This window comes from Acinonyx jubatus, chromosome B1, assembly GCF_027475565.1.
Source record: "Acinonyx jubatus isolate Ajub_Pintada_27869175 chromosome B1, VMU_Ajub_asm_v1.0, whole genome shotgun sequence".
In the NCBI taxonomy this organism is placed as follows: Eukaryota; Metazoa; Chordata; class Mammalia; order Carnivora; family Felidae; genus Acinonyx; species Acinonyx jubatus.
In genome coordinates, this window is record NC_069382.1 from 129,209,834 (window position 1) to 129,236,223 (window position 26,390).

General features: G+C 37.2%; 1 protein-coding gene across 9 annotated transcripts in view; it reads left to right on the plus strand.

The window, feature by feature from the left end:
- The window catches only part of FAM13A (family with sequence similarity 13 member A), a 366,689-nt gene that overhangs the window by 146,991 nt on the left and 193,308 nt on the right, over positions 1-26,390 (plus strand). For 6 of the 9 annotated variants that reach the window (XM_053217137.1, XM_053217136.1, XM_053217135.1 and 3 more), the window contains exons 6-7: positions 8,000-8,023; positions 25,773-25,850. The exons of 1 other annotated variant lie outside the window; for it this stretch is intronic. In XM_053217137.1, the coding sequence (XP_053073112.1) occupies positions 8,000-8,023; positions 25,773-25,850 (102 nt within the window). Of the gene's footprint in view, positions 1-7,999; positions 8,024-20,299; positions 20,317-25,772; positions 25,851-26,390 lie in introns of those variants that run through there. 2 more of the 9 variants (XM_053217138.1, XM_027060756.2) reach the window with 2 other exon arrangements.

Below are 26,390 nucleotides of genomic sequence, written 5' to 3' on the forward strand. Positions count from 1 at the left end.
TGTGATGTAATTGTTCCAAAATACCAAAGATTCATTCACTGAATGGACCAATAGTATGCAGAACAAAGAATGTAGGTCTCACTGCTCTTGGTGTAGGTCTGGCAGTATCTGCAGTATTCTATCTGATTCCGAGTACTACATTCTAACTCTCCTGACAATCACCACTGTGACTCATTTACACTCATTAAGTACATATTCTCCTGAATAACTGTCTTTTACTCTAGGTACCATACTGCTGATGACCTTGAAACCATCACTCAAGCCTGTCCTGTCAGAACAGCAGTAAAGCTGTATTTCCCACTATCTAGAAAATGCCATGCTGGTGCCTCACACCCAAAACTTTGTGTTCTATCCCCTCCGACCCTAGTTTCCCAGCCTCCAGCCTACCAGACTAGAATCCTTACTTTATCCTTAACTCCTCTAGTCTTTACCAGTGCCGTAGGGACTCAGATACTATCTTCTGTCTCTTGTCTACCCATTACAATTGCTTTAGATAGGACCTTATCACAGGCACCCAGTTTCAAACTGTTATCCTGCTTCCAGGCTCACTCCCCTCCCATCTCCTTCCTACCAGTGATAGAGTTGTGTGGCTAAAAAGCAAGCCTGATCAGGGGCGCGTGGGGGCTCCACTGATTGAGCTTCCGACTCTTGATTTCAGCTCCCATTGTGATCCCAGGGTTGTGCGGTTAGGCTCTTCACTGAGCATGGAGCCTTCTTACAATTCTCTTTCTCTTTTTCTCTGCCTCCTCCCCTGCTCATGTGCTCTCTCCCTAAAATGAAAAATTAAAATTTATAAAAGCCTGATCATAATATATTCCTGCCTTAAGTAAATAAACCTTTTGCTGTCATTGATCTGTCTCCCACTCATTTGCTCACAATATGTCATTAAGATGCCTTTACTTGGAAGTTCAAGCTGTCACACTGTCCCCAAATCAAATTTTCTCTTTTAAATATTTGAGTGAATATTAAATGATTCTTGTCTGCTTCTTCTTTCCCTGACCTTTCTTCAGTCTCCTTTGAGGACTCTTCATTCTCAGTCAGAATTAAACATTATTATTTCCTAAGGTCATCCTTCGGTCTTTAATGCACAGCTGTGCTTGGCAAACCATACATAAATATCTAACTGCCTAGTGGTCACTAGGGCCTAGTGGTCACTTGCATGTCCCGTGGATTGTCTGATCATCTTTTCTTGTCCTTGAAGATCTAATGCTCCACTTGTCTTAATGAATGGTTTCGTCCACCCACACAACTGCTCCAGATTGATGTCCAGCAATCACTAAAACCTGTTGATTCTTCAGTATCTCCCTGCTCACTACTACTTCCTCATAGCCTCTCATCCAGGCAAGGGTATTCTACACTTGGCTCATTATCACAATCACCTGGCTACCCAAACCTAGAGTCAGAAACTCATACTGGGGCCTCAAAACCTGCATTCTAAAAGGCTTCGTTGGCAATTTTAATAATCAGCCAGATTTGCAGTGTGAGTGATCCTTGGGAGACTGTTACAACAGTCTTCTTGTTTTCCCTGAGTCTAGTCTGTCCTGTGACCCCATCTTCTCTCTTCTGCCTGAGCTACTTTTTTATCATGCAAATACAAACATGGTCAATCCCATATCAGAATTCTTCAGTGGGTTTTCTTTACCCATCCCTATAGTATAAAATCTAAGTCTTAGCAAAACAAACAGGAGTTTTCATGATTTGAGCCCACCCTGCTTGTTCACACTTCCTTCCCACCACTCCTTCCCATACATTTGCTATACTAAGAAGCCTTTGACGTGATTGTAGAAATAATGTCATTTCAGGTCTCATGTTTTCAAGCTATTGAGCTTAATACCTGGCATTGAAAATTCCTTGAATTCAGTAGATGGACTCTATTCATTTTACTGAAAATAATGTCTCTGGTCACAATTTGTACATAATATGAAAGTAATATTAAGTTATTTTCAAAATAATTGAATAAAATTAAAAACATGATAGTTCACTGAGTACTTCATGACTGTCATATCTTGAGAAAAGGTACTGTAGATACTTTTAAAAGTTTTTAACAGTTCTGGAAAGAGCACTCTGATATTAGAATAAAAGGGTGTGTATTTATAACCTGGCTACTCAGCAATATGACTGGGTAATTTATAGTATCTCTGCCATCTTAAATGGCAAAAAAAAAAATCTATAGATTCTATTGTGAGATTCAAACCATTAATGCTTAGGAAAGTATTTTCAAAACCAGTTAAATAGGATAGAAATGCAAAGTATTAAGTTGAAGGGGAGGGGTCAAGTGATACTATAGTTTAAAGAGTGTAATTGCTGAAGACCTTGACTTACTTTGAAATGATCCAGTCAAGGATACTTCAGTAGATAGATTTATCAATAAGCTTAGGGCACAGAGTTAAAAACTCCAGTCTAGAATAAGACAGAATGGGTTAGAATTTCCAGTTTGTGTGACTTTGGGCAAATTATTCAATCTTTCCTTCAACCTTAGTTTCCTCATCTATAAAATAGGACAACAGTCACTAATTTTGACTGGTTTTTCTTAGGATTAAATGAAATAAAAATAGCACGTTTTCAATAACTTTTAGCTTGAAAATAAATTGTTAGGTTTACATCACCTTTATATTTCCTTCTCTTTACCCTAAAGAGAATCAAGCTTGATAATGAAAGGAAAACAGAGTCAAAAGCAAAAAAAATAAAGTTGACAATCAGATGTGTTACTCATGACAAAAGAATTACTGCCTCTAGACATTTCTTGCTATTCACTATTTTAGGTTTTTTTTGTTTAATTATGGTAATATTAAGTATCCTCTTGTATCTGGAAAAGCAAGAATTGAATATGATTGTCCCTTCAATGGACAGAAAAGTGATTTCGGTATTTAATATGTGTAGTCAGGTATGTTTTTTGAAAATGAATTTTTTTAATGTTTATTTGAGAGAGAGAGAGAGAGAGAGAGAGAGAGAGAGAATCCCAAGCAGGCTCTGCACCATCAGCATAGAACCCAGTGTGGGGCTTGCATTCATAAACCGTGAGATCAAGACTTGAGCCAAAACCCAGAGTCAGATGCTCCACTGTCTGAGCCACCCAGGTGCCCTGAAAATGAATTATTTTTTAAAAGTAGTAGTTTATGGAAGAGTAGAGTTTTGAAGTGGCTCTGTGAAAAATGGGATTTCCATTAGTTGCTGGGAAGAGGACGTGAACAGGGAAGCAAGCAGAGAATCTTCCAGGCAGAAGAATATGCTTTAAGCCATGTATTCTTTGTGTAATGGTGAGCAGACGTTTCTGGCCAGGCCATAGGAAGTAGCACAAGAGCTACATAGTCGAGTGAACTAGTATGCAGTTTAACTGTGGAGTTAACACTCACAGGAATGGGAGAATAATGAGAGGTTTTAAGAACAAGATGGACTTATTTTAAGTTGCACTTTAGATTTTTCCTTTATCTCTTTGGTGCAAGCAGGAAGTTGGTGTCATTCTTCAGCACAGCCTGTTTGTAATAAGCTCTCAGGGGAGTAGCTTAATATCTATTTCTACTCAACTGACTCTGGTCAGTGCCACAAAATTGATCATGGCTTGTACAACACATCCATCAACCACACTTGTAGACAAGCCTCTCCAGAGCCAAGGCAAAATGAGGAAAAAGGTTTATCTATAGGACAGTTCTTCAACTCCTCTCTCTCTCTCTCTCTCTCATTCTGGGAGTGAACTAAGGTCCCTATAAGGTTTTTCCAGATTCTGCAATGGTATGGGCATGTCCAATCTAGCTACTTCAATCAAAGGAATTTTGGATAGACCTCTTAGGACTGTGACATTTGGAGAAAACTGTTGTCTGTTGGAGGTCTCAGAATATACATGTTGGCTCTTGGCATTTTCATCCACATTTTGCTGAATTTGGCAAGTCATGTTCACAGTTGGTTCTTTATAGTTATGGCCATTTCTTTCTTTACTTAAGGTGCAGCTTTCTTTTCTCTTTTTCACTGTTTTTGGTTTTGGTAGATTTCAAGGAAGGAGCATAATAGAAATGCCTTTATTTTGCCAAACTGGAAGATCAAATCTGCATTTCTAAATAACTAGGTTAGGAGAAACTTATCTTTCAAGTAGACCTCTAACAGCTGTAGTTTAATATCTTTAGCTTCAGAGTAATTCTGTAGTCTGTCTTCATAGGAGGATCTAAATCCAAGACTTAAGAGTTTTTCCCTCATATTCAAGACTTATCTTAATCACCCACATATTTACATACACAAAATTTGGTGGCTTAAATATGGTTTAGGTAATGCACCATGTAATCTAAGCTGAATTTATTAAATCTAAATAATTACTGAGTGCCTGCTATGTGCAAAGCATTATTCTAGACAATAGTAAGCAATAGACAAGTCTCTGCCTTTATGAAGCTCATATTCTAATGAAAATACAATAAATAAAGAAATAAATAAGAAATTAGTATGTCAGATGGTGATAGATTCTGTGGAACAAAAGCAAGGAGAGGGAGAACTAATACTGGTAAAGTAGAGGAATGGCATTTGCTCATTTAAATAGGGCGGTCAAAATGCTTCATTGACATTGGGACATTTGAACAGAAACTTGCAGGAAGGAGCAAGCCATGAAGACACTTGAGAGAACAGCTTTCCATACAGGAAGAAGAGGAGTACTGAGCCTTGAGGTGGGAGTATACCTACTTTGTCTGTTAAAGCAGAATTGAGAAGGCTAGTATGGTTGAATGACACTGAGCTAGGGAGAAAGTTAAAGAAATGAGGTCAAAGAGGCATCAGGAGACCAGATCATGGATGCTCTTAAAGGTCATGGTAAGGACTTTGACTTTTACCCTGACAGTATTTTATTAGACAGCGGTGAACAAAAGAGTGCCCTGACATGACTTATATATTAAAAGGATTACTGGAACTACCAGGCAGAGAACAGACTATTGAAAGGAATAAACAGAAGAGAGACCCATTGGGAGTTTATCACAATAGCCTGATTAAGAAATGCTGGTGGCTTGGGCCAGGGTAATGATAGTGAAAGTGGTGAGAAGGGCTGACAGGTGAGTTAGGATATGAAAGGACAACACAACAGGAGGTACTTGAGACCTTAGTTAGGCCAGAGAATATTTGAGATGGGAGCAAGTAGGCTAGAAGAGTGGTAAGCTGTGAACAGAGAATAGATGTTTATATCAGTAATTTTAGAGGTGGAGCAGTCTGGAGTGGCGACGAGATTTAGGTTGTATTCATGAGAATGAGTGACTGAAGTGGAGAAGAGAAAGTCATTGGAAAGGAGATGGTTAAAGATGATGAATAAACACACTGATAGTTTGTTCTTATTGGCCCTGAATTTACCCAAGAGGATGGCAGATACTGATGTAGTTGGGAAGGAGGCGAGCCTGGTCTGCCTAGCATATACATATTATTTGCATGCTTTGTGAATAAATTACATTTGTATGTGTTTAATAGGGCTAATGGGCCTCATATATAATACACAAAATAATGTGATTAATATGTTGTTAAATATCCATCTAGAGGTTCTGGATGAGTATCACTGTATTCCACATAAACATCTTCTGAGACTGTCTTTATTAGGCAGTGTCACTATTGCTCATTATACCTTGGGGAATTTCTTTTGAAATTGACTTCAGAACATATGTCATTCATGCGTTGTATTGGGCATTGTCATCATTGGACTGGGAAATCTTTTTACTTTAATGCTTCATTTGATAGCGGGAAATAATCAGTAGTCCTTTTGAACCATAGCAGGTCACTAAGTTGGGGAGTTATGATTAAATATTAATTTTTGTGTTTAAAATTGAAATCTGGCTATCAAATAATTATGCTGATTTTCCTGTGTGACTCATAAGCATACTCTCAAAACAGCTAAAAACATGTTTTTAAGCAAAAGAAAAATATTAGAATAACCTTTCATAGTGATTAGTTTGAGGGAAGTACTCACTTATCAATAATGTGGTATGACAAGTTTGATTACGAAGTTCAGTCTTGCTCCTGTAGAGTAAAAGTCACATAAATTGATAGATTACATAAACTTCTGAAATTATTTCCCACGTCTTTTTCATGCTCAAAAAATTGCATGTGTCTTTATTTTTCATTTAGGGCTACAGTTTAAGCAAATTAACTTCAAATGTTCACTTCTTTTCTTAGTAAATGCCTACCTACTCTGTGCAAAACTCTAGACTAAGTGTTAGCCTCCTCAGAAAATAAGCAAGACCTGCCCCTGTCCCTAAAGGAACTTCTAGTCTATAACAAACTCATAGAATCAGTGCAGGAACAGAGGGACAAAAGGGAGATATTTATGTCAGATATTATACAAAATTTTCTATACATATTATCTCATGTACTTCTCACGGTAGCCCCATGAAGTAAATGAACTTAATTCTGCTTTGAATGTGAGGAAGTCTAAAGAGTAGATGATTCAGGATCAAGAGTAGTAAATGACAGCGTTGAGTTTTAAACTCAAAGTACTCATTACAGGCCAAATATGGAAATAACCAAAATCTTAGTTTAAGTTGGAATATCAATGCCATGAATATTTACACATTTATTCATTCAGTATGTGTTGTAGTAATTTGGTGTCAGGAAAGATTTCTGTTCTGATTCTAGTCCTTTATGCATTCACTACTCCTAACCTCTTCTATAGCCCCTCAAGAATACTCCAAACTGGGAAGCAGTGGAGTCATAATAGGAAATAAAAAATGTTTTGGTGTTTATGCTGTCTAATGCTTTGTAATTTGGCTGTTACCTTTATGTGTGGGTGAACTTACATAGTGAAAGTGACTAGTACTCAGCAAAATGTTATCATTTTGAGCACCTAGGAACTCAGAGGTAGCAATAAGTTAAAGTTTATTTGCTGGTTTATTCAGATAAGACCTTTCTTTGGACAGTGAGCTGTACCTTTTATATTGGTTCTGAATTTGAAGGCTAAAAAATATAGTAAATGATGTTTAAGAAACAAAGATAAAATTGCATAATAGAATGTTGTTTGCATGATTCAAATTGTCACTTTCCAGTAGCTGCAACTGATTAGATTATCAATGAATGTAAAGCATTAAGTAATAAAAGTAGTATTAAAAGTTATTAAGTAATAAAAGTAGAATTACAAGTTACTGTTTAGTTTGGGGTAGTTCTGCGACTCTTTTAGATCATAGTCACGTGTTTATAATTCATATTGCTGTTAATTTCTTTTCCCCAGACATTTTGTAGAGTGTTCACATATAAACACTAGAAAGTTATATCTGCTCAGGAATCATTGGAATAGATGAGATATATCTGCCAGGTGTTAAATTCCATCTTTCCTATTATGAAAAATATTTAACGGAAGACAGACTAAAGTGCTTTGCTTATGAAAACATTGTGCCCTAGAACCTTTAAATGACTTACGGTGAGATGACAATATTTTGGATCTGACATCTCAGAAGTTGCCTATTTTAAATCATTATATTGTGTGTATTTGGCAAGTAGAGACCCTCAGTAAATGGAAATTCACTTGCATATTTGCAGATTTTCAAAAGATTACTTGAATTTTCTTTAGTGCTAAATTTCTGCTCTTTTCTTCAGTTGAAGATAGAAATTATATTTCTGTGACTCACAAGTGGCTAGAAAGGAATATACCTCCAGGTAAGCCCTTAACTAATGACTGAGGAACAGAAGGTTTATATTCCCAGCTCCTTTTACTCCTTGGTTGGAATCACTTTGTTGTGTGTGTTTTAAAGTGTTTCCCAGAGCTTTCCAAGTTGGAGTCTCAGAACTACTGCAGAAGCTCTACTAGCTTGGTAATGACACCTTTATTAGCTCTTTTCTTCCATCTGTTGTCACCCATTTCCCTGATGAACCACTCAAATGAACTACTTGCCCTCAATCCTTGTTGTAGTGCCTACTCTCAGTTGGGTAGGTGGGAGTCCAACCTGAGATGTCTCAAATTCTACTCACTCAATGAAGCCCTCTCTCATCTCCAGGTGCAGTTAATCTCCATCTCCTCTATTGTCTAAGGGCACTTTCTTTCTCCTTCTTTTAGGACAAGTCTTGCATTTTGCATTGGGTGAGTTGCTTTCCTCCTCTTGTATTGTATTATATGTTTTTCAAGGGTTAGAACAAGATCTCCTATTTACTTATCCTTCATTTTTTTCTCTAAAAATTATAGAGTAACTCATACATTCTTGTGTCTCCCAAAGCACTTACTCTAGTTTCTTATATTTACTCAAAAACATCTATTGAATTGCACCATGTACACCTAAATAAAAGCTAACTCAAATTTATACTAGGAAAGTCATGTAACTATTCTTGGAATTAGTACTGGTTCACATTTCTAGAGTACACAATAACAGTTTGCTTAACAGAACTCTATCCAACTGATTTGCCAGTTTAATCAATTCTCTGCATTTGCTTTTAAAGCCTACTGACTGCTGTCCATGGCAACGCTGAAGGCTGGTGGCTAATAAGCTATTCTCTCATATACTTGTTCATTACTGGTTTTACTTTATGCTAATCAAAAGTTTTGTCTTTTCCCAAAACTATTCATGCCAGTTTATTGTTTATAGTACCTGTATAATTTAATTAAACAAATGCAATGTTAACGCCATTATAACTATTTGTAGGAAAATGGTTTCAGAGTAATTAATACAAGCTTCTGTAAGAGATTCTGAAATCTTAGTGGATTAATACAATTCAAGGTTATTTCTCAGTCACTTCATAGTGCAGTGAGTTGAGCAGCCTTCCTCCATTTTTTCTAAACCCTCCTCCAAAATTGCTTCAGCAGGAAAAGAAGAGGTTTAGAATATGGGATAGGTTTCTGACTACACCTGAAAGTGGTTTAAAACACTTCTTAAATTCGATTGAACAGTTTCAGTCATATTGCTCCCAACCTGTAAAAGAGACTAGAAATGTAGTCTTCCTGGTCCCTAAGGAGAGGACACAGAGGAAATGAGGAGATGGTATGGTGTACACAAAGAATTATTTCTGTTACAAAAGGAAAGTTGAATACATTGGAAAGACTTGATAAAGATTAAGAGGTTTACATTTTTACTTTGTATAGGTGATACATGATGATTGTGGTTTATACAAGGAAAAAGGTATGGAATTCCAAGCTCTTGGACTATTCCCAAAAATATGCCCACATCAAAAGACTGGAAAATAAATGAACATTTCAGTGTTTTAAAGTAAAAAAAAAGTATTATTTATATGTATCATTTTTAAAAATTTAATTTTTCTTTTCTTTTTTTTTTTTTTGAGAGAAAGTGGACATACATCCAGATGGTGGGGAGGGGCAGAGAAAGAAAGAGAAGCAGGCTTGACATGGGGCTTGATCCCATGACCCTGGGATCATGACCTGGCTGAAATCAAGAGTCAGATGCTCATGGGGTGCCTGGGTGGCTCAGTAGGTTGAGTGGCCGACTTTGGCTCAGGTCATGATCTCACGGTTCGTGGGTTTGAGCCCTGCATCAGGCTCTGTGCTGACAGCTCAGAGCCTGGAGCCTGCTCCGGATTCTGTGTCTCCCTCTCTCTCTGCCCCTTTCCTGCTCCCATGCTCTCTTTCTCTCAAAAATAAATAAACATTAAAAAAAAAAAAAGTCAGATGCTCAGCCAACTGAGCTACCCAGGGGTCTCTATGTATCATTTTTAAATCGTCCTGTTGTAATTTACTTTCAGGATTACCTAACTTTCAACATTTCCTTATCCAATCAATAGGAAGGATTCTTCCAGAATTCTTTTATACAGTTAATAGCAGGCCTTTGGAGACAGACTGCTTAGTTTCAAATTCCAGCTCTGCCACTTATTAGGTGTGTGACTATGGACAAGCTACTTTTATATTCAATACATCAATTTCTATATTATAAGGAATTTAGATAGGGGCACTGAGGTGGATCAGTTGGTTAGGCATCTGACTCGGTTTTGGCCCAGGTCATGATCTCAAGGTTTGTGAGATCAAGCCCCACATCAGACTCTGTGCTAACAGCACGGAGTCTGCTTGGGATTCTCTCTCTGCTCCTCCCCAACTCATGCATGTGCTCTTTCTCTCTGTAAAAATAAATATATATTTTTTAATTTAGATAGCAAAAGTATATATCTCATAGGGTTATGAGAGGTTATTGTGAAGATAACATAAATAAATATATAATCACTTAGAAAAATGCCATGCCTATAGTAAGTACTATGTAAGTGATAACCAGTATTCTATTTTGATTATCATCATCATTATTGCAAGATTTTGTTATACATTTTTCTACTGAGTGACGACACTATAAGTGACACCGTAGTAAATATTTGCATAACTTAAAGTACTTTGGTTGAAAACAATAAAAAAGGAAATGCGGCTAAAATAAGACTAAAAAACAAAGGAAAAGTAAAGTACTTGTTTGGAAGTACAGGGGATATTTCACAGAACAGAAAGCAAAGCTGAGCACATAAGCAAGAAGGCAGTATAGGAGGCCCAGCCCTGGTTCACCCACAAAAACAATGACCTGACAACCACTAATGGATGAAAGTAGCTCTGGGAAAGCTTCAGAGTACAATGAAGAAGACCTAGCAACTAAATGGAGCTCAAAAACCAAGAATGGCCACATAGATAAGTGTAGACAAAAGCATTTTACCTGCATCAGATTATTCTACAGGCCAAAGCACATTTTTTACCAACAAGGATCCTCTTGGCTTTGATTTCCCTCTGTGGATGTAAAAAAGAACAAAAGGACCCCAGCAGCCCTCGCTGTCACTATGAACAACCACAGTCTTGAGGACCCCTATAGTCTCTGCTGTTGCTTACAACAGCTGAGTGCAGACACCAACATATGATAATAAATAACATGGAAAATCAAGGAAACATGACAGCAGCAAAGGAACACAGAAAATTCCCAGGAGCTGACCCCCAAAGAAATGGGGATCTGTGAAATGCCTGACAATTCAAAATAATTGTTTTAAAGAAGCTCAGCAAACTACAAGAGAATGCAGATAAATAACTCAATGAAATCGAGAAAACAATACATGAACAAATTAAGTTCAACAAAGAGAAATCATAAAAATTACTACTCAAATTCTGGAGCAAAAGAATACAATGAGTGAAATGAAAAAAAATGCAGTAGGGAGCTTCAGCAGCAGACTCAGTCCAGCAGAAGAAAGAATCAGCACACTCAAATGTAGGTCATCTGAAATTAGCCGGTCACAAGATTAAAAAGAATGAAAAAGAATGAAGAGAGCCTACAGGATTTATGAGACATTAAGTAAATCAATATGTGTATTACAGAAGTCCCAGAGAAGAGTGAAAAAAAAAGGAGGTAGAAAGCCTATTGTTAAAAAAAAGGCTGGAAAGTCTCCAAATTTGAGAGAAATGGGCATTCAGATTTATGAAGTTCAAAGGACTTCAAATGGGATCAACCCAAAGAAACCTATACTGAGACACATTGTAATCAAACTGTCAAAAATAAAGGACAAAGAATTTGAAAGTAGAGAAAAATGACTCATCACATATAGCCCTCCACCCCCATATAAGGTTACTAGTGGATTTCTCAGAATAAACCTTACAGGCAAGGAAAGGGTAGACTGACATATTCAAAGCACTAAAAGAAAAAAAACAAAAACAAAAAAATACTATAGCTGGAAAAATTATCCCTTAAGAATAAATAACAAACCAAGGGAACAAAACAAAAACTGAGCCAGATAAACGAAATCTGAGGAAGTTTGTCACCACCAGACCTACACTGAAAGAAATGCTAAAAAGAGATCTTCAAACTGAAATAAAAGTATGGTGCACAACAGGCAGAAGCATAAATCTCACTGTAAAAGTAAAAATATGAAACATTTTTTAATCTTTATTTTTGAGAGAGAGAGAAGGAGAGAGAGCACGAGCAGGGGAGGGGGAGAGAGAGAGAGAGAGAGAAACAGAATCTGAAGCAGGCTCCAGGCTCCCAGCTGTCAGCACAGAGCCCGACACAGGGCTCGAACTCATAAACCGTAAGATCATGACTTGAGCTGAAGTCGATGGTTAACTGACTGAGCCACCCAGGTGCCCCTAAAAGTAAAAATATAGACAAATGCAGAATAATGTTACATTATAATAGTGATGTGTAAATTACTTTTAATCCTAAAAATTAAAAAATAAAAATTTATTAATGGACACACAATTTAAAAAGAAGCAAATTCTGACCACAAGAAAGCGAAGTATGTCAGGATGGTAAAAGTGTGGAATTATGTGACTAAAGTTAAATGGTTATCAATATAAAATAGATTATTATAGCTGCAAAAATATTTTAGGCAACCTCAAGATAACCACAATGAAAAAATGTAACCCTATAATAGTTACACAGAAGATGAGAAAAGAACCAAAGCAAACCATTTCAAAAAAATTAAATAACAAATGAAAGAGTGGAAAAACAGAACAAAACAAATGCAAAACAAAACAATGAGCAAAATCACAATAAGTCCTCACCTATCAATAATTACTTTAAATATAAATGGGTTAAACTCTCCAGAAGGAATAGCGTGGCTGAATGGATTTTTAAAAACCAACATCCATTTATCAGTCAATAAAGAAGATGTGGTGTATATATATGCAATGGAATATTATTCAGCCATAAAAAAGAATGAAATCTTGTCATTTGCAATGACATGGATGGAACTAGAGAGTATTATGCTAGGTGAAATAAGTCAGTAAACGACAAATACCATACAATTTCACTCGTGTGGAATTTATGCAACAAAACATGAACATAGTGAGGGAAAAAGGAGAGGCAGATCATAAACAGACTCTTAACTATAGAGAACAAACAGGGTTGCTGAAGGGGAGGTGGGTGAGGGGATGGGCTAAATGGATGATGGGTATTAAGGAGGGCACTTGTTGTGATGAGCACTGGATATTGTATGTAAGTGATGAATCACTAAATTCTATACCTGAAACTAATATTGCACTATATGTTAACTAACTGGAATTCAAATAAAAACTTGAAAAAAAATAAACCAATATCCAGCAATATGCTTTTCATAGAATCTCACTTTTTTCAAGAGTCTCACTTTATTTTTTTTTTTAAGTTTATTTATTTTTAGAGAGCGAGCATGCATGTGAACGAGTGAAGGAGGGGGAGAGAAAGGAGAGAGAGAATCCCAAGCAGGCTCTGCACTGTCAGCACAGAGCCCAATGCTGGGATTGAACTCATGAATGGTGAGAGATCATGACCTGAGCTGAAGTCAGGAGTCAGATGCTCAACCAACTGAGCCACCCAGGTGCCCCAAGTCTCACTTTAGATTTAAGTGCACACAGAGGTTGAAAATGTAAGACTGGAAAAAAAGTATTCCCTGAAAATGGTATCCAAAAGAAACCAGGTGGCTGTATTTATATCAGGAAAAAAATAAACTTTAAGTCAAAAAATCTCTATGGCAAAGAAGGTCATATCATAATGATAAAATGGTCAGTTCGGTGGGAAGATTTAACAATTATAAATATAAGTGTACCCAACATTTGAGGACCTAAATACATCAAGCAAATACTTACAGATCTGGAGAGAAATTGACAGCAGTACAATAATACTGGGAAGACTTCAACCCCACGTTCAATAACAGAATACTAGACAAGAATTAATGAACAGTTGACTTGAAGAATGCTATAGACCAAATAGACCTTACAGACATGTTCAGGAGTTTCTACCCAACAACAGAAGAATATACATTCTTCTCAAGTGCACACAGAACATTCTCCTGGGTAGATCACATCTTAGATGACAATACAAAAGTTAACAAATTTAAGAAGATTGAAATTATCCTGGGTATCTTTTTCAACTTCAGTTGGATGAAATTAGAAATCAATAACAGTAGGAAAATTGGAGTATTCACAAATAGTTGAAAACAAAACAGTACACAATTAAACAACACTGGATCACAAAGGATATCAGAAGGGAATTTAAAAAGCATCTTAAGACAAATTAAAACAAAAACACAACACACCAAAACTTATATGATGCTACAAAAAGGAAGGAGGAACATTTAAGATGCTAGGAGGGAAGTTTATTGTGATAAATGCTGACATAAAAAACAAATTTCTCAAACATCCTAACTTTATAACTCAAGGAACTGGGAAAAGAACACAGTAAACCCAAAATTAGCAGAAGAAAAGAAATAATAAAGATTAGAGCAGAAATAACAGAAAATGATAGAAAAATCAATAAAACTAAGTTTTGTGGGACACCTGGGTGGCTCAGTCGGTTAAGCGTCCAACTTTGGCTCAGGTCATGATCTTGCAGTCGTGGGTTCAAGCCCCACATCAGGCTCTGTGCTGACAGCTCAGAGCCTGGAGCCTGCTTTGGATTTGTGTCTCCCTTTCTCTCTCTGCCCCTCCCCAACACGTGCTATATCTCTGTCTCTCAAAAATAAATGAACGTTAAAATATTTTTTTTAAAAAACTGAGTTTTGTGTGAAGAGATTTAAAAAATTAATAAGCCCTTAACTAGACTTACTAAGAAAGAAGAAAGAAGACTCAAAATTAGAAGGAAAGAGGAGACATTACAATAGCTACCTCAAAAATGAAAAGGATCTAAGGGACTACTATGACCAACTATATGCGAACAAATTGGATACCCTAGAAGAAATGAATAAATTCCTAGGAACATGAAACCTATCAAAACTGAATTAAGAAATAGAAAACCTGAACAAACAAAAATGGAGATTGGATCAGTAATCAAATAACTTCCAACAACAACGAAAACCTCAATACCAGATTTCTTTCAAAGAAGAATTAATACTAATCTGCCTTCTTTTTTTTAAAAATACACAACTTTTATTGCATCTTTAAAACATCACAAATAAGTCAGAGGTATCATCTGACATCGTGCTGTTTCTATAGCTGGACAGCTTAGATCTGGTCAGCTTGCTGAACTGTTCCTTTTTCAGAAACAGATCCCATCCAAAAATTTTATGATATCCTTGTTTTTAGCTGTTGTGGCTTACTGAAAAAATTTGATACAAGTTCAGTGTTGTTTCCTTTAGGAATTAACTCATCATTCTGGGCTTCAGATACTAAACAAGCCATGGCAGGCCTCATCCAAGCCCTGTGAATGTATTTTTTGACCATAAAACTTTGGAATTCAGCAAGAGAACCATTGTCCTGAATAATGACATTGATGGGAAAGTGAGCATACACAGACCTCATATTAGAATTGAAGTCCAGTGTACCACCCTGATCATGTTCTGTACATTGCTACAGGTAGTACAAATAGTGGCTAGTTCCTTTCTATTTTCCCACCATTTGTCAAACTGGAACCCCTTTTTCTTTTCAAAAAGACTGAGTCCTACACTGATGTGGTTGAAGTCCACTTGCATGGTTCTCTGGGGATCTTCACAAAAACAATGCTTCAGGTAACACTTCAGACTGATGTCAGCACTTTCTGAAATGTTGGTAGTTTGATTGCTGAGAATAGTCTTCATTGTCAAAGTAGATGCAGAAAAAAACAAAACAAAACAAAAACTAATCCTTCTTAAACTCTTCAATAAGCAGAAGAGGGTATGCTTTCAAACTCATGTGATGAGGCCAGCATTACCCTGCTACTACACCAGACAACATCACTGCAAGAAAAGAAAACTACAGCTCAGTATCAATGAGGAACATAGTTGCAAAAGTCCTCAGCAGAATACTAGCAAACCAAATTCAACAGCACATCAAAGGATCATTCAACATGAACAAGTGAGATTTATTCCTGGAACACGGGAATATTTCAATGTAAACAAATCAATGCGATGTATCACATTAACAAAGAAAAAACATGTGATTAAACACTTAAGAAACTTAAAACAGAAATAAACACTTAAAACACTCATAATGAAATCCCTTTTAAAAATAGGTATAGAGGAAACTTATTTCAACATAATGAAGGCCATATCTGACAAACCCATAGGTAGTGTCATAATGGGGAAATACTTAAAGATTTCTCTCCAAAATCAGGTGCAAGAATGGACATTCTTCCCACTTCAATTCAACATAGTACCAGAAGTCCTAGCCAGAACAATTAAACCAGATAGATAGATAGATAGATAGATAGATAAATTGAATCAAATCTGAAAAGAAGTGAAATGGTCTCTGTTTGCATATGGCATGGTCTTACATATAGAAAGCCTGAAAAACCATGCCCCTCAAAACCTGTTAGAACTAATAAATGAATTCAGGAAAGTTGCAAGAAACAAAATCAACATAAAAAAGTCATGTTTCTGTACACAAACAACAAGGTATCTGAAAAGGAAATCAGGAAAACATCCCATTCACGTTAGCAACAAAAACAATAAAATACTGAGGAATAAATTTAACCAAAGGGGTGAAAGGCTCATACACTAAGAATTGTGAAACAATGATGAAGTAAATTAAAGACAACATAAATTGGGGCGCCTGGGTGGCTCTGTCAGTTAAGCATCCAACTTCGGCTCAGGTCATGATCTCGCTGTTCACGAGTTCAAACCCCGTGTCAGGCCCTGTGCGGACAGCTCAGAGCCTGGAACCTGCTTCGGATCTGTGTCTCCCTCTCTCTCTGCCCCTCCCCTGCTCACGCTCTGTCTCTGTCTCTCTCTCTCTCTCTCTCTCTCTCTCAAAAATAAATAAATAAACATGAAAAAAAATTTTTTTAAATAAAGACAACATAAATAAATGCAAACACATTCCACGTTCATGGATTAGAAAAATTAATATTGTTAAAATGTCTGTACTGCCCAAAGTGATCCACAGATTCATTACAGTCCCTGTCAAAATCCTAATGATATTTATAGAAATAGAAGGAAAAAAAATACAGTCCTAAATTTTATACAGAACCATGAAAATCCCCAAATGACCAAAGCAATCTTGAATGAGAAGAGCAAAGCTAGTAACATCACACTGTAGTAATCAAACTGTATGATACTGACATAAGAGTAAACATATAGACCATGGAACAAAATCCAGAGTCTAAACAGAAATCCATGCCTCTACAGTCAACTGATCTTCCCCAACGGTACCAAGAACACCTGATGGAGAAAGGATAGTCTCCTCAATAAATGATGCTAGGAAAACTGGATATCTACATGCCTAAGAATGAAATTGGACCTTTATCTTACATCGTGCATAAAAAAAAATAACTCAAAATGGATTAAGGGCTTAAACATAAGACCTGAAACTATAAAACTTGTTGAAGAAGACATAAGGGAAAATCTTCTTGACATTGGACTTGGCAATGATTTTTTTTTAATCTGACACCAAAAGCACAGATAACAAAAGCAAAAATGAGTGAGACTACATCAAACTAAAACACAAGCTTTGTAGTATTCTGCACAACAAAGGTAACCATCAACAAAATGAACAGGCAGCCTACAAAGTGGGAGGGAATATTTGCAAACCATATACTCAATAAGAGGTTAATACAAAAACAAAACTCATGGAACTCAATAGCAAAAAAAAAAAAAAAAAAAAGGCAAAGGACCCAAATAGACATTTTTCCAAAGAAAACCTACAAATAGCTAATAGATACATGAAAAGCTGCTCAACATCAGTAATCATCGAGGAAATGCAAAACCATGGCAAGATATTATTTCACATCTGTTAGAATGGCTATTACCAAAAAGATAAGATAAAAAGTATAGGTGAGAATGTGAAAAAAAAGGGAACCCTTGTACTACATTGATGGAAATGTAAATTCGTTTAGCCATTTTGGAAAACAATGTGCAGGTTCTTCAAAAAATAAAAATAGAACTACCATATGACCCAGCAATCCCACTTCTGGGTACATATCCAGGGAAATGAAATTAGTGTCTCAAAGGGATATCTGCACTCCAATGTTCATTGTAGTGTTATTTACAATAGCCAAGGTGTGGAAATAATTTAAAAGTCCATTGATAGATGAATGGATAAATATGTTGCATGTATCTACAATGGAACATTCTTCAGTCATTAAAAAAGAATGAAATCCTCACATTTGTGGTAACATGGATGAACCCAGAGCACATTATGCTACATGAAATAAGCTAGTCATAAAAAGGTAGATACTGTATGACCTCATATATATGTGGAAATCTTAAAAAGTTGAACTCCTGGAAGCTGAGAGTAGATTGGTGGTTGACAGGGGCTGGTACAGAGGCTTGAAGGTAGGAAGGGATCTGGAGTATATGAAGAAGAGAAGAGAAGGCCAAGGTGGCTGAAGCATAGTCAGGGAGAGGGCAGATGATAGGAGATGAGGTTAGAGAAATAGGGAAAAGTTGGATCATGCAGGCCTGTGTAGGTTATGGCAAAGAAAGTCCAGGAATAATGATGAGACCTTGACAGAGGAGTGCCATCATCCCATTTACAAATACAAACCTTGTAGAAGGCAGGATGACTGAAATAATTTAGGTGAACAATGATGGTTATGACTTGGGGGTAGCTGTGTACATAGAAGGGAACGAATCCCAGTTTATTTTGGAGGTAGCACTGACTGCACTTGATGGTGAGTTTGATGTGGTAGATATAGGAAAGGGAAGAAATAAGGTAGATTAAGACATTTGTTTGAGCAAGTGGGTGCCATCTGCTAATCTGGGGAAGACTCAAGGACTGACAGATGCTTTTTTGCTGATAAAGTATACACTCAGGTTTGGATGTACTAAGTTTAGAAGCTTATTAGCAGCCATGTAGAGTTGCCAAGGGAGCAGTTAATTAAAAGTAATGTTAACTTAGAAGAAACATCAAAGACAAATGGAATTTGGGAGTCCTTAGTGTATTGGTTGATTTAAAAGCCATGAAAGGGGCGCCTGCGTGACTCAGTTGGTTAAGTGTCCAACTTCGACTCAGGTCATGATCTCATGGCTGGAGGGTTCCGGCCTGCGTTGAGCTCTGTGCTGACAGCTTGGAGCCTGAAGCCTGCTTAAGATTCTGTGTCTTGGTCTTTCTCTGCCCCTCCCTGACTCACGCTCCCTCTCTCTCCCTCCCTCCCTCCCTCTCTCTCTCACTCTCGAAAATAAACATTAAAAAATAATAAAAGCCATAAAAGTGGTTGAGATCATTGTATCATTTAGGAAAGGAAGATTTTTTTAATCAACTCTTGAGTCACCCCAACTTCATTCATTTATTCAACACGCATTTTTTTTAAGTAGGTTTCATGCCCAGCAGGGAGCCCAGTGTGAGGCTTGAACTCATGACCCTGAGATTAAGACCTGAGCTGAGATTGAGATTTGAACACTGAGCCACCCAGCTGCCCCATATCCAACATGTATTTGTTGAGCTCCTACTATTCTAGGCACCTTTCTATGGCATTGTAGTTACAGTAGTGAGTAAAGGAAATCAATTATTCGCTTCCATAGGACTTCTACATAGTTAATGATCCAGAAAATAAAGCAATAAGCAATAAATATGTAACTTAATTGTTTAGAGGAGAAGCAGCAGGAAAAGAAGGAGACTATGTGGAGTTGGTCAGTGGGAGGAATTTATTCTTTTTCCTACTGGTGATGTCCTGGCAGCTAATGGAGAAGAGTAGTTCAAGAATAAGGAGTTTCCTGAATCAGATGTTGCTAAAAACCCCAGTAAGATGGAGACTAAGCTGTGACTATTTCACCCCTTGTGATGACAAAAAACAACAAAACAGTTTTGGGGGCTTTGAAAATGAAGAAGTAGAGATAGGAATGAAGACCCGCTGTTTCGAAGGAATTTGCTATAAAAGAAAGCCAAAAAATGGACCATAACAGTGGGAGAAATGAGATTAAGGAAGTGTTTTAAAAACCAAAAAGATAAAATTCCAGAACATGCTTGTGATTAATGGGAATGACCTAGTAGAGGGAATGAGGGGATAATTGATGGAGTGAAATCCTTTAGAAAATAAGAGGAGACAAGATCCCAGGGTGGGTGGAGGGAATCGCTGATAGGATCAGCATCTTATCTTTCATTGTAACTGGAGGGAAGACAGAAAGGATGGAATGTTTGCAGACAGGTTTGTAAATTTGATGGTGGGGCAGCAAGTAGCATCTGCCCCAATGCTTCTGTTTTTCCAATGAGCCATGAAGCAAGAATGAAATGAAAGGAGTTTGAGAAAAGAGAAGATATGCAATGTCATGTTGCAGGATGGGAAATCAAGTTGCTAAAGAATTATAGCAGAATTGCTGTGCATTAGAGATCACTCAACATTTATGGCAATAAAATTAACATGAAAGCATCAACCAATTCTATACTTTTTCCCCAACCACTTTCATTTGCTCAATTTCCAGCACAGAGAAGGCATAGAGCTGGATTCATCCAAGGTTGTGCTTTTTCCAGATGAATGCAGCGATTGAAAACAGGATGGAGAAAACTAAGTGTATTAGCAAAGGAATGAAGAGTCCTGAAATGTAAGCTGATGGAGGGAATTGAAAACAGGAAGAATGCCCAGGGGATTGTGAAAGGTTAGAAAAGGGGTATTACTCATTCATCTGGTTTACCCATTCACTTCAACAATTGAGCTTCTATTCTGGGCCCTGTGGATCTATTCACTAGCAAGACTAGCCAGCCCTTTCACAGAATAGGGTGAGATGGACAAAGAATTAGAACTTGTATTTTTTTTTAAATTTTCTTAGTTGACACACAACATTACATTAGTTTCAGGTGTACGGCATAGAGATTCAACAAGTTTATGCACTATGCTATGCTTACTACAAGTTTAACTACCATGTGTCCCGATACAACACTAGGACAGTATCATTGACTATATTCCTTATGCTGAGCCTTTTATTCCCAAGATTTACTCTTTCCATAACTGGAAGCCTGTAGCTGCCATGCCTCTTCCCCTATTTTGCCCAACCACATACCCCCTCTCCTCTGGCAACCACCAGTTTTAAAGTATTAAATTCAGATTTTGCTAATGGCTATGAAGAGAGTAGAGAGGGGCCGCCTGGGTGGCTCAGTCAGTTCAATGTCCAGCTCTTGATTTCAGCTCAGATCCTGATCTTGGAGTCGTGAGATGGGGCGTTCTTTCTCCCTCTGCCCCTCCCTTGTTCACAATTTTGCGTTCTCTCTCTTAAAAATTAATGAATCAATCAATAAAGTAGATGAAAGAGAGTGGGGAGAGAGGGAGCATTAAGTGGGAGGGGAGAGCAGTGTCAATTTAGATAAGGTGTCCCAGCAAGGGAATCCTCTCTACTGAAATTGAACAAAGATCTGAATGAAATGAGGAAACAAACCTGTGAATTACTGTGTGAGTAGTGTGCTAGGCTGAGGGAACAGTGAGTGCTTTTTCTGTTTTTTTTTAATGTCCAATAGTAAGGCCAACAAAACTGTGATGAAGTATTTTTCCATCACTATTATATTTTTAAATGGTGTTTTCAGGATACCAAAGTGACACAGCTGGTTTAAGCAGTTGGTTATTGCACAAATGTCATTAGAGTGAGCAATCAGTTAAGTCTCATTTCAGCAGATGAAATGTTTAAATATAAATATACCCTGTAATCATGTCTAATTTGTTTATCATTACCTTCTCCTTCTCTGGTGACTAGCATTAGAATGCCACACATGATATGGTTCAGTTAAAATTTTTAGAGTGAATTTTTATGCCCACATATACTTTAATACTTAAAAACACAAATCATTCCCCCTTCAAACCTTTTCAAGAAGTTCTAAGGGAGGAGTTCAAACAAACCCAAGGTCTCTTCCCTTCGCCCTGGGTGTGTGGGGACTTGCTTTAAATGACTTTTCAAAAAATTTAGGTATTAATCATGCTGTAAGACTGACCCATTTAAAATATACAATTTGTTACATTAACAACTCAGGTAACAACAGATGTTGGCGAGGATGCAGAGAAAGAGGATCTCTTTGGCACTGCCGGTGGGAATGCAAACTGGTGCAGCCACTCTGGAAAACTGGAGGTTCCTCAAAAAATTAAAAATAGAACTACCCTACCACCAAGCAATTGCACTACTAGGTGTTTATCCAATGGATACAGGTGTGCTGTTTCCAAGGGACACATGCACCCCAATGTTTATAGCAGCACTATTGACAATAACCCAAGTATGGAAAGAGCCCAAATGTCCATCGATGGATGAATGGATAAAGAAGATGTGGTATATATATAAAATGGAGTATTTCTTGGCCATCAAAAAGAATGAAATCTTGCCATTTGCAACTACATGGATGGAAGTAGAGGGTATTATGCTAAGCGAAATTAGTCAGAGAAAGACAAATATCATAAGACTTTAAGATACAAAACATGAACATAGGGGAAGGGAAGCAAAAATAATAACAGGGAGGGGAGCAAAACATAAGAGACTCTTAAATATGGAGAACAAACAGAGGGTTGCTGGAGGGCTTGTGGGAGGGGGGAGATGGGCTAAATGGGTAAGGGGCATTAAGGAATCTACTCCTGAAATCATTGTTGCACTATATGCTAACTAACTTGGATGTAAATTAAAATATACAATTTATTGGTTTTTAGGATGTTCACAGTGTTGGGCAACCATTACCTAATTCTAGAACATTTTTTTAATATTTATTTATTTTTGAGAGAGAGCGTGAGCAGGGGAGGGGCAGGGAGAGAGAGGGAGACACAGAATCCAAAGCAGGCTCCAGGCTCCAAGCTGTCAGCACAGAGCCCGACGTGGGGCTCGAACTCATGAACCGTGAGATCATGACCTGAGCCGAAGTTGGACACTCAACTGACTGAGCCACTCAGGCACCCCTAGAACATTTTTAACACCCTAAAAAGAAACTCATATAGACTGGTCCCATTAGGAATCACTTCCCTCCTTCTAGCCCCCAGCAACCATAATCTACACTCTGTCACTATTTGCCTATTCCAGATGTTTAAAATATATGTAATCACACAATATGTGTCCTTTTATGCTTGGCTTCTTAGCATGATGTTTTCAAGGTTAATCTGTGTCTAGCCAGTATCCATACTTCAGTCCTCTTTATAGCTGAATGATATTCCATTGTGTGGATATACCATATTTTCTTTATCCATTTATCATGTGATTTGGGTTGTTTCCACTTTTTGGTTTTTATAAATAATTCTGGCTATGAGTGTTGGTCTACAAGTTTTTGTGTGGACATTTGTTTTTAATTCTCTTAGGTATATGCCTGCCAGTGTAAATGGCTTTTTTAAAGGCATAACTGTAAAAAAGTTTTATCTTAAAAATATTTCTCACTTCACTCCATAATATATCTGTCTTAAAAGAATACACAGGAAAAACAAACAAAAAAAGAATACATGGAGTTCTTTCCAGTTACTTATTTAAGCTACTAGTGGAATTCATTAATTTTTCTCCAGAAATCCAACATTAGCCCTGTGGGAGGTGTTCCCTCTGTGGCTCTGCAGCCCCCTGGCTCACTGCCCCCTACATGGGGGGGGGGGGGGGACCAGCGCTTCAGCAGCAATCTCATGGGACATTGGGAATGCAACTCCAGACAGGTGGTGGGTTACCTTTTTGTCAATAAATATTGCTTCTTCTTGAAAGAATCATAGAATCTTGATAAACTAGAAAAGTTTCTCAGAATTCACCTAATCCAATTGTTTTATAAATCTTCGAACCAAGGGATGTCCAAAAGGTTAAAATGCTTGCCTGAGTTCCTATAGCCGGTTGGTTAGGAAACCAGGATGAGAAACCAGATCTCTTGACTGCCAGTTCAGTTCTCTGAGTACTAAATTTTACTTTGTCTCTGTTGTTTGAATTTAAAGTCCTAAAACAAAAAAATAAACATAATTCATTAAGCGGCATTTTCAGGTAAAAGTTTACAGAAAATATTTTCAGAGTTTATAGGGAAAAGCTGACCATCAGCCTTGTACTCATTAATTCACAGGGACAGGGTGGGGGAGATAAGAGGAATAAAGAAACACTATCACTTTTAGCCTGTGCATAAGGAAGAAAGAATTGTAGGCATTTGTAAACATTCAGACAGTCATAAACAAAGGTCAGCTATTCCTATTAGCTTCCCTTAAGAGTCAGCCTTTTTTTCTTGCATGACATTCTAGCATTTATATACAAGTAGTTTTAAAAGGGGTATAAAGATTAAGCATAATTATATTATCCAAGTGTAGTCAAATTACGCAATAGACTATGCAGTTAATCACTTGGATCTCCTAAATGTCATGCTGGATATAGTCTATCCCTCTCACAGTGAGTCAGAAGTGGGAATGGGTTCATTCACTATTTCCAGTAAGCAGCTTACTGCCAGCAGGTGTTGTGACTTGTGGGAAAGGGTAGGACTAGAATGCGTGCTTGTTTGGAGAGTTCAGAAACGTATCCTTGGGCCCTTCCATCGGGCTGTACGTGAGGCCACAGGCAGCTGAGAGTGTTGGCAGGACCACAGCTACCCCCAGCTTAGAGGAGGCTCTTGATCTCCTCTGAGTCTGGTAATATTGCTCCCTAGCACAAAGCTGGAACAGGTGCCACATACAACTCTGGTCCAGGCATGGGTCTCAGCTCTGCCACTCTCTGTGTGATCTTGGGCACATCACCTCAGATGTCCTCAAATCCCCCATCTGTAAAATAAGATGAGCAGGCAGATAGCTAATTTTTAAAAACTCGTTGGCTTTACAATGTTATGGTTGTACAACCTAGTGGTTTAAGATGTCAAGTATATTGGATATTGGAGGTAATAAAGAGTTCATAAAGTTATAGAGCCATCTTTGAGTCCCATGTGACATTGGGCAAGTACTTCTGTAAGATTTTACGTTACCCTTAAAGGGGGAGTAATGATAATAGTACATAATCCTAATAGGGCTACTGGGGGCAAAAATGGCATTAATGCAAAGACATTAGCACAGTGCCTTCCAAATCCTAAGATTCAATAAGTATTCATTAGTAGTAAGTAGTAGTAGTATTTTCATTAGAGACATTTTATCTTAATAATGTACTGTTCCCTTTAGAAATGAATAAAATTCCAGCAAATTTTAGTAGTATTATAAAGTATGTAGACTAAAACATTGTTTAAAAGGCTATAATTAACTGATCCTTAAGTAAACTGGAGAGAAGAACCTATAATTTAAATAATGGAGTGGTGGATGGTGAGCATGATGAGGGAAGGAATGGGATACAGAGGTTGATGTTATAGTGCAAGTGAAAGAAATTGAACTTATTTTCTCCTTAGTTTTATTGTTGTCTATGACCTTATATATTTTTTCTACCTTAATTTGGAAATGAAATCATTTATGAAAAATGTATCCAAATTAGTGGCTACTGAGAAGTGAGGCCCTTTTTTATTTTTTAATGAGATTATTACTGTTGTTGTTTGTCACATAGAAATAAATAGTAAATCCAATTCTATGTGAGCTGCCTCCTTGTAATTTCTGCTAGTTTTGCAAGTACTATTTTGGTGTGAACCGAGGACTTAGAAGCTTAGTAATTTTGGAAACAAATACTCAGATATTTTTCCTCAGGATGTTGGTGTGAAACTATCCCTGTTCAGTAGTGGTTTGCTAAACTAATTGAAGGAATTCATTTAAGATTCTTATTTACAGAATAAGAACGCATTTGTAAAATGTTGTAGGGACAGTTGGCAACCCTAAGTTTGGTGGTTGATATCTTGGAGAATTAACCCCCTGTTTCTCCAAAGAAGAGAGGAGCTGACTGTGGATGTGTAAATTACATGATAGCATAGATGAGACTTTTTTAACGGTCATCTCTGAATATGTGTTCTGTGTGTCCCATACCTACTCCATCACCATCTTATCTTACTTGCTTCACTGTTGTAGATGAACAATAAGAAAGGAAATGTTTTGGTTCCTCAAGACAGTCTCTGTGGCTTCTGCTATAAGCAGCTCAAGCCAAAAATGCCTTGTCTCCCATCAAAATTGCTTTTTACAACCTTGTAATTTCCAGTTAGGGTAATGTTCTTTGGTTCCTAATACTTCTTTTATACTTTTTTATAGGAGGCCAGTTGTAAGAACCCCTTACCCACCCTTCTGACAAAAGACTTAGACATGCAAAAACCATCTCTAAAAACCAGGGTAAGTTGTGTCTGCTCCTTTGGGCTACCATGTGAAACATTTAGCAGGGTTATTCATGTCCTCATGATTCCATGCTCTGTGTCTTGCATTTCCTTCAGCCTTTTTCTTTATTTGTATTTTTGGTCCTGGTTGCGTAAAAAGCACTTTTCATTTAGTGCTTTAATCCAAGGTGATATTCATCCCCCAATTTTTAAGATACTCCTATTATTTAAGAGTGATATATTTTAGTATATGGTTTTACTTATATTAAATCAGGATTGTTTTAAGCCTAAATCATAGGAAATAGTCAAATGTAGTAATCTTTCCTTGGTTGTTTGAGGGGTAAAGTGAAATGTTTAGCTGTAATTTCTCTTTTTTTTTAAATGGAAGTCACTTTATTGACTTTTCGTAATTATAAAAACAACACACGATCAATTAAGTAAATTTTAACCAGGAAGAAGTAAGAACTGTCATACCTATGACAGAATAGTCTAATGTGTAAAATTTTGTTTTCCTTATTGTAAGAAAAGTCCAAAATTCACATGTTTTGCCAGTGAAAAG